General features: G+C 44.3%; 1 protein-coding gene across 3 annotated transcripts; it reads right to left on the reverse strand.

Annotated features, from left to right (window-relative positions):
* Positions 1 to 1531: 1531 nt before the first annotated feature.
* Positions 1532 to 15420, reverse strand: LOC109893134 (major vault protein). Of its 3 annotated transcripts, none has more exons than XM_031827107.1 (17): positions 15281 to 15420; positions 13104 to 13273; positions 12281 to 12476; positions 11800 to 11923; positions 11234 to 11365; positions 10969 to 11063; positions 9960 to 10196; positions 9657 to 9782; positions 9227 to 9430; positions 5587 to 5822; positions 5168 to 5365; positions 4711 to 4855; positions 4305 to 4516; positions 3504 to 3620; positions 3013 to 3139; positions 2637 to 2825; positions 1532 to 2271 (listed from the first exon to the last, which is right to left on the reverse strand). In XM_031827107.1, the coding sequence occupies exons 1-17, from the start codon at positions 15281 to 15283 to the stop codon at positions 2149 to 2151; spliced, it is 2634 nt and encodes an 877-aa protein (XP_031682967.1). In that variant the 5' UTR covers positions 15284 to 15420; the 3' UTR covers positions 1532 to 2148. The 3 variants fall into 3 exon arrangements, with proteins under 3 accessions (XP_031682967.1, XP_031682966.1, XP_031682968.1); XM_031827106.1 differs by having other exon boundaries at positions 9227 to 9433; positions 15281 to 15418; XM_031827108.1 differs by lacking the exons at positions 13104 to 13273; positions 15281 to 15420 and having other exon boundaries at positions 9227 to 9433; positions 12298 to 12455.
* Positions 15421 to 15452: the final 32 nt, after the last annotated feature.

Raw genomic sequence — 15452 nt, forward strand, 5'->3', positions numbered from 1 at the left:
TAACCGTGTAAAGTCAGAGCAGACCTGTATGCCATTTAGGACAGTATCTTAGTTACTGTATACATAAAACATAAATTCAGCTTTCAATCTTCTTCGTAAGTTTATAAACAAAATAGGACTTCTGGTCATACAAGAACAAATTAATGAATTGAAATACCTGAGTATTCCTTTAAAATAGTCACCTGATGCTTGTTAGGTAAACCACATAAGGAAAATGAGAATACCATGGCTGAAACCATCAACCTGTTCCTTCTGGTGAGATTTTAGGGAGGAATATGGATTTCTGAACCGTTGATGAAACCTCGTCCTCCGACGAAGTAAGCAGCCTTCCCCTCACTTCGTGCTATCTTGATCGTTGGCCACAACTTGTTCCTTCTTTCTATGTCTTCCGGGCTGAGATGCTCGGCGAAACGCATACCATGGCTCTGAAGGAAGGCGTTCTTCCTAGCAGCTTTCCAGACAGCATCCCTGTAGAATCTGGTAGTGAATAGGATGATGATACCCCTGGGTCTTGAATCGCTTTGCTGTTGCTTCTTGCCGAGGCGATGTACAACGTCGATGGTATCACCAACTTTGTTCTTCTCTGCAGGCAAAACTTCTTGGCAGATACGGATAGCCTCTCCTCGCACATCTTCATTCTCCACCTCTGGCAAGCCGTAGAGTCTCAGGTTCCATTTTCTTGTGTATTGTTCCAGATCAGTGAGACGTCTATGGTAGACATTGTTATTCTTTTCCACCCTTTCCACATTTTTTTCAACTTTTGCCACTCTCGTTTTCACATCATTAATTTCACCACATGCAAACTCCACGGTCTTTTTCAAGCCTTCGATAACCATGGTGTTCGCGCCTACCATTTTCTCAATGGCGTCACACCTGGAGTTGATGAGTAAGGAGAGGGTAGCCACGATGTCAGAGTTCATGTTGGGTTTTTTGGAGGGTGGAGGTTTGCACGGAGTAACCGGTAAAGAGGGGAATTCGTCATCTTCAGCATTCGAAAGCATGATATTATCCATAGGCCAAGTGTAGTTATGGCAGTTGTCTATAAGCACGTTTCTCTCTTGTTGATTAGCAATAGAACGGCTAACTTTTTCCTTTCTTTTTTTGTCACGACTTTGCATGGACATGCTGAAATAAATTATCCAATTATCATTCCAGTCACAGGAAAGGTCTTATATCTTGAACAAATAAAAATAATGACTAAACTTTAAAGAAAAAAAAACAATTTTCACAATCTTTCTGAAGTTTGGTACGGAGCTCGGTATCTTCAACTAAACCCCATGTTGTTCTACGTATATTACATGGTCACATGCATTGGGATTGTCGAAAATAGGTTTATCAAATTGAGGAAAAAAATCTGTGCTAAAATCTCCAGTGGTCTTCTAATAAAAACGTAATCAGTATCAAATCATTGATTAAAGGTGCAATCAGTAAGATTTGTAATGTTGTCCAATGGTCATTTCAATTAATGATATGGTACAATTTGAGTCAGATTTTTCAAGCTCTGTAATAGATAAAGTCAGGCCAGAGCATGTGGCTTAATGTTGTTTTTATTAGTTACTACACAAACTGTAGATGAAGAGTTCGATGCATGGTGGTAATTGCAAAAAAATATGATTTATTCAAATAGATTGAGACACATTATCCAGTGTGTGATTTATCCATGTTCTTTCTGTACACACAAATGGAAGAATTGGCACTCAATGTTTTGGGGAAAGTTCATGCTTTAATTTCTTTGATAAATGGACCAAGAAATGAATGAAATAAATTTGCATAAACCTCAAACAAGGAAAGATTCCTTTACTATCAAGCATTCCGGTTAGTGGAGATATAAAACACATGGAGTTGGACAGCACTTTATATGGCATCGACGGCACCAAACAGATGAGTAAAAAAAAAAGCGTGTAAACCAAGGGAATGTTCACTTGGGCGTCTTTAGTCAGACACACAGCTGTGTGTACACACACACACACACACACGTCAGAATAATCACCACAGTACAGTCGCCCATGTCATCTCCTTAAATGGTCAGTTACTACATCAGACATAATGGATAAACAACCAGAAATCCCACATCTGTAGGGGATTCTTTCAGACTGGAAATTCTCTTCTTGTCGACATTCTCCTCCTTTTCCTATTCTCTTCCTCCTCTCACTGGCCCGGGCTCTGAGATAAAGCTCCCAGAAGGCCGTTGGCCGTGCTGAAGAGGTTGATGGGAGAAGAGCCGTCTGTGATCAGGGTGGACTTCAAACCCAGAGACTGGAGCAGCTTGACCTAGGGGAGGGGAGGGAAGGACAAAAAGAGCGAGAGAGATTATATATCAAATATGATAATTGTTCCTTTCCATTATAACTGATTGAAGAAGAGCCAGTATTCCAGTTCCAATATCTTAAACGGTATCTTATACATGCTGATAATGTTGTCACGCTAAGATAGCTAATTTATTTAAATTGAGATTGGGTGGGAGAAAGACAGACCTGCTCTGTGAAACGTAAAGTAAAACGTTACAGAACGATTCTGACCCGAGCAAGAGCTTAAGGATTCTCCAGGTGCCATTTTTATTCAGACAAAATGTATTGTGTAGCACAAATATGACAGTATATGAATATGACAATTACGGTGTGTCAGGAGTTATGTACCTGTAGCTCGGGGCCGGCTCTGGCCATCTCCTGCAGGGTGTCGGCGCCGATACTGTCCACCAGCTGTTTAAAGCGGTTGCTCTCTATCTCAGCCAGCTTCTGCTGTTTCTCCACTTCCAAACGATCCATCTCTGACTTATAGTTTAGCTCTTGCTCCCTCGCCTTGGACAGACGGTTCAGCTCGCCCTCCTGCACACACACACAATTACAGGTCAGCTACACATAGTATGTGAGCCTTTCAGAATTACACAATGTAGAACACCTTCAAACATTCATCAAACAAAACAGACCCACACACACAGGTCAGCAATTACAGGTGAACTACTGGTTGTTTCAGAATTAAACCATGTAGAACACACAGCAAGAGGATACGTACAGCCTCAATCCTCTGGGCCTCAGCCTTCAGTTTAGCCTCGTTGACTGCTGCCTCTCCCTGGATACAGGCTGCCTCTGCTCTGGCCTGGGCCTCTGCCTTGGCTGCCCCTGTACTCTCCACCGCCGCACTGCAACACACAACGACACACTGTTAGATGGTTAAGGTTGAAAAAACTGATCCTAGTGCTGTACCTTGTGGAAACTTCTTCACCCCAGCGCCACATATCTAACCTCTGCATTCACACAACTCACAATAGCATTATGTTAGGATCTCTGATCTAAAATCTTACTCGATACAACTTCACAGTCACACTACTAAGAACAGCATGATGCTAACTCTAGCCATACTAATTCTAGTCTCTTGCCATAACATTTTCCCATCAACGATGCTAACATGTGTTAGCGTTATGCTAATGCTATCCCCCTACCATTACATTTCCCATAAGCGATGCTAACATTCGTTAGTGTTAGCGGCAGAGCATTAATGGTCACCTGAGGGCCTCCAGCTCCAACAGCTCTTTCCTGGTCTTCTCTGCCTCCGCCTGGTCTGTGATCCTCTGCCTCTCCAGACGACCACGTGCCTCCTGCTCGAGACGCTCTGCCTCATGGCTGTAGGGAGGGAGGGGAGAGAGAAGTTTACGCTTACCCAATTGGCAAAAACAACCCAAACTGAAGATGAACTCTGTGTGTCTGTCTGGTGGTAGGTAGTCTAGCAATTGAGAGGGTTGGCCAGTAATCAAAAAGGTCACTAGTTTGAATCCCTTAGCCGAACTAGGTGAAAAATCTGTCAATGTGCCCTTAAGCAAGGCACTTAACCTGAATTGCTCCTGTAAGTGTGTGTGTGCACATGCGTGTTTGTCAATGACATATGGACAAAGCCATCGATCACGAGCCATTCATTCCCATGTGAAGGCGCATTGAAGCCAAATGAAGTCTTAAGGTGGTGTCTCATGGAGACATAACATGTGCAGCTTGAGCAACTCCAAGAAGTGAGTTGCAGGCTAGCTCAGTGCTGCCCAATCTCATTAAATAACTAAAGTTGAAGGTAGACAGGTGTACTGTAGGCTGCCATTAGCAAACAAATTATTCTTATAACTTCTGTAATGAGATTTTAAAATAAATCGGTTCAAGTAAATATATCTAGTGTATTAGAAGTCATGATTGTCTTCAAATTTTGTATGCAAAGATATACATTTTTCCATTCACTATAATGGGGGGGGATCCTATTTTATGCTAACAATTCCTGCAGTACCATGTTCGGCCTTGAACTTCGACGCGCATCTTGTGTCCTACCGTGCGGCAGCCTCCTGGGAGTTGGTGGTGATCTCGATGGCCAGCTGGACACTCTTCTGCAGGGAGTCTCTGGTCCTCTGGTCCACCGGCTCCACTGACTGGATGTCCACACTGCTGATGACCAGACTGTTCTGGTGGAAGCGCAGGCTGGGACGCACTGCCAGCTTGTCATCAAAGCCAAACACAGAGGAGCAGATGATCCGGTTGGAGTTCTGTAGAGTGGAGGGGGTTAAAGAAGAGGTTAAAGCGTGGGGGTGTTATTGTTGCCTTTGAATCTATTGGCTTGCGGTTTCCATAGGCCTACCTAAACTACAACCGCTCAGGGCTGGAGGCCATGTAGAATTTTAAAAGTGTGTTGAAAAGGAAGAAGAGTGCAGATTTAGATGACTGAGGTGTGTGGACGGACCTTGTGAAAGTCGTCAAACTGCACGGAGGCGACTGCTCCCCTGACGCGGGAGGCGATGGCTTTACAGGCATCACCCACAAAGTCTGGTACCGAGAACAGAGCCGCAGCCTGGGACGGGTCCGCGGGAGACTTCAGGTCAAAGTGCCTGTGAGTGAGTGAGTGAGTGAGTGAGAGATTAAATGCATCAGCTGGCCTACAGACTAGACTAGGGACACAGAGAGACAGACCAAATCGCAGAGGATTCTCAAGCACACACATACGCGAGAACAGAGCCGCAGCCTGGGACGGGTCCGCGGGAGACTTCAGGTCAAAGTGCCTGTGAGTGAGTGAGTGAGTGAGTGAGAGTTTAAATGCATCAGCTGGCCTACAGACTAGACTAGGGACACAGAGAGACAGACCAAATCGCAGAGGATTCTCAAGCACACACATACGCACGCCCCCCCCCTACAAACCCTACCAGTTGTAGCTGAGCTGCAGCTGCAGGCGTGCGTGGTCGGCCGTCTCTATGGTGATGATGTCAGTGAAGAAGTCCGGCCCCAGCAGCAGACACACGGCCTTGATGACATTGGTCCTCTTGGGCTTGTCCCCCGACAGGGAAAGCACGGTAAACTGCTCATCAGGACCCAACATTACCATCTCTGGCCCAAACACCACCCTGAGAGAGGGGAGGGAGGAGAGAGGGAAAGAGAGGAGAGGGGGTGGGAAGAGAGAGGGAGGGCGAAAGGGAAAAGTTAACACTAGGGGCCCTGGTTAAAAGTAGTGCACTATATAGGGAATAGGGTGCCATTTGGAATGCAGGCTCGTTTTATGGGTTGTTTCTGGACAGGGCCAGTGTCATTGTCCCTCCACGTCCGTCTGCCTGTCAGCCATGTGTACCTGGCCTTCTTCTCCCTGTAGTCGTAGACCTGCACGGCAGCGTTGTGGGGAACCCTGTAGGACACCACCTCAGTCTTGTCCCGGGCCGGCATCTCTACTTCCTTTCTGCGGTCCGAGCGGTCAGCCAGGGGATCCTTTGTGGAGGTCAGGAGGGTCTCAACATTCTGAGGCAGATTCTTCGCCCACAGCTCCTCGTCCTGCGTCAGCATGTAAGTGTGGCCAATCACAGCACGGACCTAGAACCAGGCAGCCAATGTGGGGGGGGGGGGGATTTAAGGTTGTTAAATAACAGGTGAATGGATTCCCTGGATCATTTGAATCAGGTGTTTTAGTGTATGTCCTAAATGTCCCCCCTACAGTACATGGTACACTACTTTTGACCAGAGTCCTGTGGGCCCTGGTAAATCGTGCACTATATCATTGGCGCCTGAGCAATGGAGCAGGTGCAATCCCATTTTTTTACCAGAAAAAGTATCCATGTCCTTTTCAATGTTTTTTAGCTAGTCTATATTAAAATACATGTCTGTTTTATTAAAGCTGCAATATGTAACTTTTTGGGCGACCCGACCAAAGTGGGAGTTATAGATAGATCGGTCATTCTCACTGAAAGCAAGTCTAAGAAGCGGTAGATCTGTTCTGTGTGCTATTTCTACACTTCCTGTTAAGTTTCATATTTGCATCTTTGACTTTTGGTTTTGTAAAACAGAAGAAAAAATATATTTTTGGTTATTAAAAAGATATTTCACAGTGGTTTAGATAGTACAACATCTGCTAACCATGTGTATGTGACAAATAAAATTTGATTTGATTTACAATAATGTTTTGTCAAACAAAAATAAGGCAACCTATTAGAATTTTAGCAACCAGGAAACAGCGGAGCGATTTCTACATATTGCACCTTTAACAGATTGCATTTTTGTCTGATTAGGCTTCGCTGGACGTCTGGCTTTCTCATCCAATGGGTTTTGAGAAGGAGAGAGAGGACGCAAGGAGCATGCAATTGAGATGCTTCCCACTGACTCAAAGTAACCTTCCATCAGCCAAAAAAGATTGCACCTTTGCAGAAAACCGAGCAGTTTGCAAGAAGATAATGAGAAATAATCAGTAAGCCTAGTATTACATGATTAAATGTGAAATCATTTCTCCCCAAGCTGTTTAGAGGCATTTAACACCATTCTGCATTTGCACCATATATTTTCCCAACATTAAAATCAGTTAAAAATGTTGTTTTCATTCAGTTACAAAAGTAACAGTCCTGACCGAGCCCCATATGCGAGAGGACCGCAGCCGCTTCGCGGTTATAACGTGGCCATGCTGTCTGTACGCGCAAAATGGAAAAAAATCACAGAATATTTGTAGCTCGATGAAACAGTTCTGCTTTGCTTTATAAGTAATAATTGTCCAAATAAAAACAATTTCTACCCTCATTGCATCAAATACACTACATGACCAAAAGTCTGGACACCTGCTAGTTAACATCTCATTGCAAAATCATGGGCATTAATATGGAGTTGGTCCCCCTTTTGCTGCTATAACAGCCTCCACTCTTCTGGGAAGGCTTTCCACTAGATGTTGAAACATTGCTGCGGGGACTTGCTTCCATTCAGCCACAAGAGCATTAGTGAGGTCAGGCACTGATGTTGGGCGACAAGGCTTGGCTCGCAGTCGGCGTTCCTATTTATCCCAAAGGTTGTTCGATGGTGAGTCAACTTCTTCCACACCGATCTCGACAAACCATTTACATATGGACCTCGCTTTGTGCACAGGGGCATTGTCATGCTGAAACAGGAAAGGGCCTTCCCCAAACTGTGGCCACAAAGTTGGAAGCCCAGAATCATCTAGAATGACATTGTATGCTGTAGCGTTGTTCTATTTTATTCTGTTAAATTACTATAAAATAGGTGCGTCTTTGACTGTGATAAGGGCTCGGGAAATAAGAGCATCTTGTCTGCTAAATTAACAAAAACAAGGCTATGCCATTGAACAGCCACAGGCTTCTACAAGCAAGCGCAACTGCTGAGGCTACTGCCTTTTGAAGATTGTGTTCCACAATATAATATAACATAACCAGTTGATATTACGGTTTCAATAAATGAATCTTAATGGCAGTTTTTAATTGACTGAATATACTGTATATGGGGCAATTTAGCCATTAGGATTGGTTATCTGTAATGTTATGATAAATTAGCCATTGTTGCACACTGTTGGCATATAGATATATGCACACGTTTTCTTTTCTGGCCTTGTGTTCAAAAATACATTCAAATAATTTGAGTACTCGAGTTCAATATAATTTAATAATTTGAGTACTCGAGTTCAATATAATTACTTGTGGCAAAACCTAATAAATAGTTGTATTCTGTTCATATGGACTCCCCTTTTGAAGAAACAATTTGGAATTGCAGGATTTTTTAAATATATTTTTTAAAGAAAGCAAAAAGTGTTTGACAGTCAGGTGCCCAAGCACTATAGAGAATCAGCCAGGTCACACCAGATCCACTGCAGTATTAGATGTTTGTCCAGGGGCCTCATTTATAATCGTTGCTTAAAATGTCACAAAATTTCTGCGTGTGCCATTTCTGAAAATAAAATGTCGATTTTTTAAAAATTTAAATCGCCGCACATACAAAAATGTTGTACTTGACGTACACCATACTATAAATATGCATGTTTCTCATTATAAAATCAGACCGGTTGTAAAACTCTGCGTGCGTGAACAAGCATTAAAACTCAGCCTGGAAAATGCCCTCCATTCAACCTTTTGACACCGCAAAGGACATGGTCAAAATGGTTGTGGACCTGTCAGCAGAACGTTTGAATTCAACAATGTTTGCGTCGACGTTTCCCCAACCGAAACATGGACTGCCCGCACATTCTGAAACAGTGTTTACGCCTGGCTATTAGGTCCAATTAAGTGAGAGATTCACATGGTAATTGGTTGTATGGCTACGACGGGAATATGAACTCAGCACAGCCAGAAAAGATTAGGTATTTATTCTGCAATGGTTGTTAAGATAAAATAAAATGATTTCTAGGTCTTAATTATTTTAGATTTTTTTTTTATAATTCAAATGATTTTTGCTCTTCTTACTAATGGCAAATGGCTGAATTCTTGTTTGTTCTTTCCTGCTTTTAATTTTCATCAAATCCCACATTTGCACAAAATAGCCTACTCGCTTGCAATACAATATTTCAACCACTAGCAGATGTGCATACGCATGGTCTAAGGTTTGCGGGGAGGTGAGCACATTCTCACGTCAAGATTTTTGAAATATAAAAAATGCAAAATTTTGCGTGAAAATTGGAGCACGCACATGTCGGGGTGTATTTTGTACGTACACATAAATGAGGCCCCAGTTCCACAAGACATGGAGGGATACTGTCCACTAGGGGCAATGTGAGCACCTATTACCATCTAGTTAAACTGTGAGCAACAGCTCTGAAGATGGTCGGTTCAATCCCAGTGCTAGGCACATCTCAAACCTTAACCCTTTCCTGACCCAGTCGGAATTAATGTGAAAAAATGTACTGTCATGTTCAGGTTAACCCTATCCCAAAACGATTGCCTAAACTTAACGGTCAAGTTGCCATTTGGGACGTAGCCCCCCGTCTTCAAACATTCCGCTGGGTAAAAACTCACCTTTCCTGTTTTGATGTCTCGGACATAGAGCCCTTCGTTCTCGTCCAATGGGATGGCCTGTCGCCGTAGCATAACCTCCACGGCAGCCGGGGGGACGTACTCGATTGGTCCGCGTAGCATCCAGCGGTCACCGGGGCGACGTTGGACTCCACCCCTCCGGGAGAGCTTGGCCCTCTCCTCCTCCCCCTCATCCTCCTCTTCCTCCTGCTATCAGAGAGGAGAGGGAGAGAGAGAGGAGGGACAGAGAGATAAGGAGAGGGAGGGAAAGTGAGAGAGAAAGAGTGAGACAGTGTGAAAGCACCAAATGTACATTGAATGGATTGTGTACCAGCCAAACCAGACAGTCCTGTTTAGGACCGTCGTTGTATTTGACCAAGGTGCATTTGTGTCCCCTCCCATCTGCATTTCAATTCTTCCACCCTTCCCTCACCTCCTGCGTATCGTTGAAGGCCTCTACGGCCCTCAGCACCAGGCCCTCCTCCTCAGAGAGAATGTAAACATCCTGGATGCCCTCCTCTAAGTGCTCCCCTGGCTGCAGGAAGAACGAACGCTCCCCCTGAGAGGAGGAGGAGAGGAGAGTGTTAAATGAAAGCTCATTGGGGAAGTGACTAAAAGCTACAAAGGCGAATTAATGAACAAAACAGAAGTCACTGAACTTCCTCAAAAAGTGTGTAAAACACCAACGAGTGGCCACACAAAAGGCGTGAAAGACGGAGCTCTCGTTCAGTCTCACCTTGACCACCCTCTTCTGACCCAGCTGTGGTTTACCGTCTGGTCCCACCGGGTCCAGGATCACACAGTACTGACGGCTGCTCAGCGTGGTCACGTTGACCACTCCCACCACTTCCTCGGCAACAGACGGGATGTGTGCCTCCCGCTCCGCCATGGTAACGAGCCACTCTTCCCCAGTGCGCCGGTCCCGCCCCCCGGCGTCACGGAATGGCCGCGTTGCTCGCACGTGCAGTGCTTTCTGAGAGTGGGGGGAAAAAAAACATCAACTCATTTAGGCAGGTCCTACGAAACATCATAAGACTAATAAAATGTATTTTCAAAATAATAGAAGAGCATATTGAGTTTAATTAGGCCTATGTTACGGGTCAGTGCAGCCATGGCTGCACCATTCAAATCAATAGTCCGTTGTTTTGTTTATTAAAAACAGACCCACCTATCCAGTCAGACATATTTTATAGTAAGAATATAACAGAATAAAATACACATTTTTCTCACGGGGATGTGTGGAACCGCTGTTATAAAACAAAAAATAATAATAATAATATTTTGAAACAATCATTTTTTTTATCCACATTTCAGCCCTTTCCTAACATTCACTCCACCTCGTTAGGGAGCAGGCGTAGGATCTGCTCATCATGATACAGATAGAAAATAATACCAATCCTATTTTCAAAAGCACGCGAGTGTCATATTCATAGTTCACAACCTCCTCAGGGTTTTTGGAGTTGGCTATATACGCCAACTCCAGCAAAAATAATAGGCCCACTCTTGATTTAGGCTACATTATTGCATGCTCAGTGGCGACCCGTCATTCAGGGCTGCCCTACCTGTTTTGAGCCCCACATTTTGGCATTAATACAAGAGAGATAGGAGAGAGAAGGAAGGTGAGTGATAGGTCAAAGAGAGGGAGAGAAAGATAGAGGGAGAGAGAAGCGAGGGAGTAAGTGATAGGTAAAGTGTAAGAGAGAAGGGGGGGGTTCTAGATAAAGTGAGGACGAGAGAGGTGTTACCTTGTCAGTGAGGATGAAAGCGTTGACGATGTCGAGGACCTCCTCATGAGCCCCTGGTAGATACGCCCCCACCTTTCTCACCTGCCACTCCTCACCTGGACACACACACACACACACACACACACACACACACACACACACACACACAATCACTCAGCTAGGTAGGTGTGTGCGCACGTCTGTGTATGATAGCGATACATCTGCTACTTGTGTACATACATTATATGTACAATAAAAAATATTAAATACAGTATATGTGTCTCACCAGTGACCCTGCGGACTCCGCCCCTGTCCACGCCCTCCTTGCGCGCTCGGAGGCGGATGGCCTGGTTCTCTCTGATCACCGTGGCCTTGATGGTTTCCAGCACCGCCACCTCCTTCCTGGGGATGTACGTCCCTATGGGTGGGGGTGGGGGCAGAGGTTAGGGGTCAGTGGTTAAAGAAGCATTATTAGGCAACCAGGCTGTGTTTAGAATCGGGTACTACATACCGTTTGGAATATACTACGTGTCTTGCATACTACTTTCTTCTACTACTTGTTTTTTTGGACTTTGATTATATTGGTATTATACTGCACTGTTGAGAGCTCTCAATAATGTATTTCACTGCACCTTTTACACCTGCTGCAAACTGTGCACGTGATGAATCAAATTGGATTTGACTTCAGCAAGTTAAATTAGAAACAAATTGAAAGAGCACTTGCTATCTCTTTAAAACAATGCTCTGATTTGGTCCCCAAAAATATATGCATTGATCAATATGAATATGACCACTGTAAGGACCCAAGAAAGTTGTAATGGATGTGTTAGGAGTTGAACCCAGAGAACTCACCTGGCCCTTCAAACAGCCACTCATCTCCGGCAACCCTCTTCTCTCCTCCCGCGTCCTCAAAGTCCAGCAAAGCCTGCAGGCGCAGAGCAGTGTCTGGGTAGACGATCTGCAGTGCTGTCATGTTCTGGGAGTGGGTGGGGATAGAGGATAAAAACATAATTGCTTTAACTCTCCAAACTTCTAATGCCTAGGCTTTAACTCCACAGGCTAACACAGTTGTGGCATGCAGGAGAACGGGGCTAGCACCCAGGTCCCAGACAGTTATATTATCTATCCAAGTGAATGCCTACGCTTTAGCTCAATGGGATCATAATGGAGGGGTTTCAGTGAACCACACTTGTGTGCTGAGTAACCTCTGCTCGGACACCTGAAGACTTGCATTAGCACCCTGCACTGCTAACACCTAGGCTTTAGCGCTGACGTCTAACAGACAGACAGACAGACAGACAGACAGACAGACAGACAGACAGACAGACAGTACCTGCTGGATTTCCTCACCGGGGTAGAGGGGGAAAGGGTCCTGGGTGAGCCGGATCTCCAGGTCAGCATGGCGAAGCTTGGCCTGTCCCGATGGGTCGAAGAGCACCTGTCCGTTGTCGTCGCGAGCGACAGGGTTGAGCACCACGCAGTAGTGGCGAGGAGGGACCATGGTCATTCGCGCGGGGGAGAACAGCACTCTGGGAAGGAGGGGACGATACAGTCACCTAGTGACTGACACACTAATCGACACTGATGCGCCCGGATACAACAGGTACCTTACAGTGAAATGCTTACTTACAGCCCTGAACCAACAATGTTTTAAGAAAAATAGGTGTTAAGTAAAAAATAGATAAGTAAAAAAATTACAAATAACTAATAATTAAAGAGCAGCAGTAAAATAACAGTAGCGAGGCTATATACAGGGGGTACCGGTACAGAATCAGTTGGTCAGCGCCTGCTCGGACTACACGTCCTGGTAATCCATCTGGCCCAGCGGCCTTGTGAATGTTGACCTGTTTAAAGGTCTTTCATCGGCTACGGAGAGTGTGATCACAGTCGTCCGGAACGGAGTGTAAACGTGTTTGTACAAGGCATATGTTGACTAACCTAAACCTGTAAAGAAACACCTAAAAGGTGCCATTAAAAACTTCATAGTTGGTAACGTTCAAAGTGTGCTGTCAAATAGTGTGTGATGCTGTAACCACAGAGACAAATGGCTTGTTTGGCATCAGGAGGCTTAGACGAAACTGAAAACAACCAATCGCACTAGTAATTAGGAAACTACATGCAGACCTTATCAGATAAACACACACACACTTCCTCACTTCTCATTGTTCTGTCTGATGTAGGTGAGTGGTCCTATCTCCACACGGGCGATATTGGTGTTTTGGTCAAGGACATGGATGTAGTGGTGGGGCGGAATACGAATGATTGACACATCCACATGCCCCACAAATTCCATCCCGCCTCTGCTCCCGCCATTCTTGGATGTCATCTGGAACGGCCGGGGTGGAAAGAGTTAACAGGGGTCTATTCAGTGATGTGAAAGGTACCACAATATAATGAAATAGAGCTGACACAATTTCCTATTCTGACAGATAGACAAGATATAGATTATAGAACAGATATATGATTATCTGAAAAGTTCTGTAATGTTATGTCCTCCAGAACAGGCCCCTTGAAGTAGCCTGCCCTACTGCCTAAAGGTGACGCTGGCCATGTTCGAGAGCATCAAAACCATGATGTATCATGGTCAATTGTGACAGACTGACCTACAAATAACATTGAGTAGTTATTTATGATGCAAGGTGATTTGTAGATCAGTCCGTCTCGGCCCGCCTTTAAAGTCAGCTGCAATGTCTCGGCCCCCCCCCACCACTGTCTGCGTTTAGGGAATTACTATTTATTCTAGAGTGTATGCTATATAACTCAAGAGAAAATGATTCCCATTGGACAGTGTTCTTTAACCGACATGCTCATACATTTGTTGGAACGCTCCTGAATTGTGAGAGCAAATACACCTGACAATAACACTACTGGGGCAACTGACGCAAACTGGATGGGCCAGGTAATAGATACACAGAGGGGCTTGACAGAACAAAAGTAAGTACGGGTCTCTTTATACAAGGCAAAACTATGGACACTCCCACCAGGTACACACATCTGTGCCAAACACATGACAAATCGGTCATACAGACACACACCTTTCAAACTGGCACGCCCAAAACTATTGCTATTTCACTGTACAGTGTGCTGTGTACTGTACTAGGTGTGAAGGGACAGTAACCATCGTCACCCACACCATCTCACAGAAACAATCCCATCCATGACACCAAAAGCACATATGGTATACAACAAAATGTCAAGTGCTTTAAAAAAAAAAAATTGGGGGGGGGGGGGACAGATATTTGCAGACAGCAGTGGATGCATAAATTCTGTCCTGATTTCAAATTGCAATGATCAGTCATGCTTTTGGTCTTAAACTCATCTGGCATGTGAAGTTTGTTGTCTCCACAGCAACATGTTTTGCATTGATAATGCTCTGTGTTCTAGAGGCAGAAATGCAGATGTAAGTGTGCAAAGTGTCTACAAAATAAATCTCCCCTTTTCATCTTGGGTAAAATCTAAGCCTGACATTCAACTTGCCCTACATTGAACACCACAGTGGAAAATAAAATGTTGCAGAATGAGTCAAAGAGCATAACGTTCATCTCTGCTGCTTAGAGGGAGAGAGGAACCCCATAGATAAAGAATTTACAATCAGTGGTGTAAGAGATATGGACATGATAGTTTATTTGAGTGGGTAAAGTGCATCTGTTTTGCGGTTAGTTCCGTACCAGGTGATATGTGTGTTTCCCTTACAGAATTAGGAAATAGCACACAAAGCATTATTGTAATGGCTAGTTCTAATACTTTAACAGTACATTATTCCGTCCTCAAATTCATCTTAAGGCTAAGTTTATCGATGAACATAGCCTTAATAAAATATTTTTGGGAAACCGGACACTGTGTATCCCTTTCAATGCTGTGACCAGTCAACTCCAAGGAAGTACGACGCATTTTCATTTGGAAGTTATGTTCTATGCGTTTTATTAGCAACTTTTGAAATGTCTTGAGAACAGATTCCAAAAGTTCAGAATGTAAATGTAAGCTTAATGCATTGGACCAAGTTGAGATGTAAATGTTATTTTTTAAATTGAAAGCGCATTCTGTTTCACAAACACAAGTTGTAGAAGTTTCCTTTTCCAGTACTAAAGCATGCACTATATTTATCTAACTAGGCAAGTCAGTTAAGAACAAATTCACAATGCTGGACTACCCCGGCCATACCCTAACCCCGCGACCCAATGGGACTCCCAATCACGGCCGGTTATGATATAGCCCAGGCTCGAACCTGGGTCTGTAGTGACGCCTCTAACACTGAGATGTAGTGTCTTAGACCTCTGCGCCTCTCGGCAGAACGGCTACTAACTAATCTAGAGTAGCTATGAGAGTTTCTTACCATTGTTGAATAATTGAGCAGATTTTCCACTTCTCCTAGCTTGGCAAACGTCTGTAGCCAGATGGTCTGTTTTTTTAAACAACTTTATTTGCGCGTATGTGTGTTTTGAGTGGGTTGGTGGGCGTGCCTGGCTAGGCTATGCAGAAGAGGCGTCACTAGTTACCACAGACAC

This window comes from Oncorhynchus kisutch, linkage group LG6 (assembly GCF_002021735.2).
Source record: "Oncorhynchus kisutch isolate 150728-3 linkage group LG6, Okis_V2, whole genome shotgun sequence".
Lineage (NCBI taxonomy): Eukaryota > Metazoa > Chordata > Actinopteri > Salmoniformes > Salmonidae > Oncorhynchus > Oncorhynchus kisutch.

Coding starts and splice junctions, on each gene's coding strand:
- LOC109893134 (XM_031827106.1), bottom strand. Junction 5,366..5,586: donor TACAGGGAGAAGAAGGCCAG/GTACACATGGCT, acceptor CCCCTCTCTCAG/GGTGGTGTTTGGGCCAGAGA. Junction 3,621..4,304: donor TCCCAGGAGGCTGCCGCACG/GTAGGACACAAG, acceptor CCCTCCCTACAG/CCATGAGGCAGAGCGTCTCG.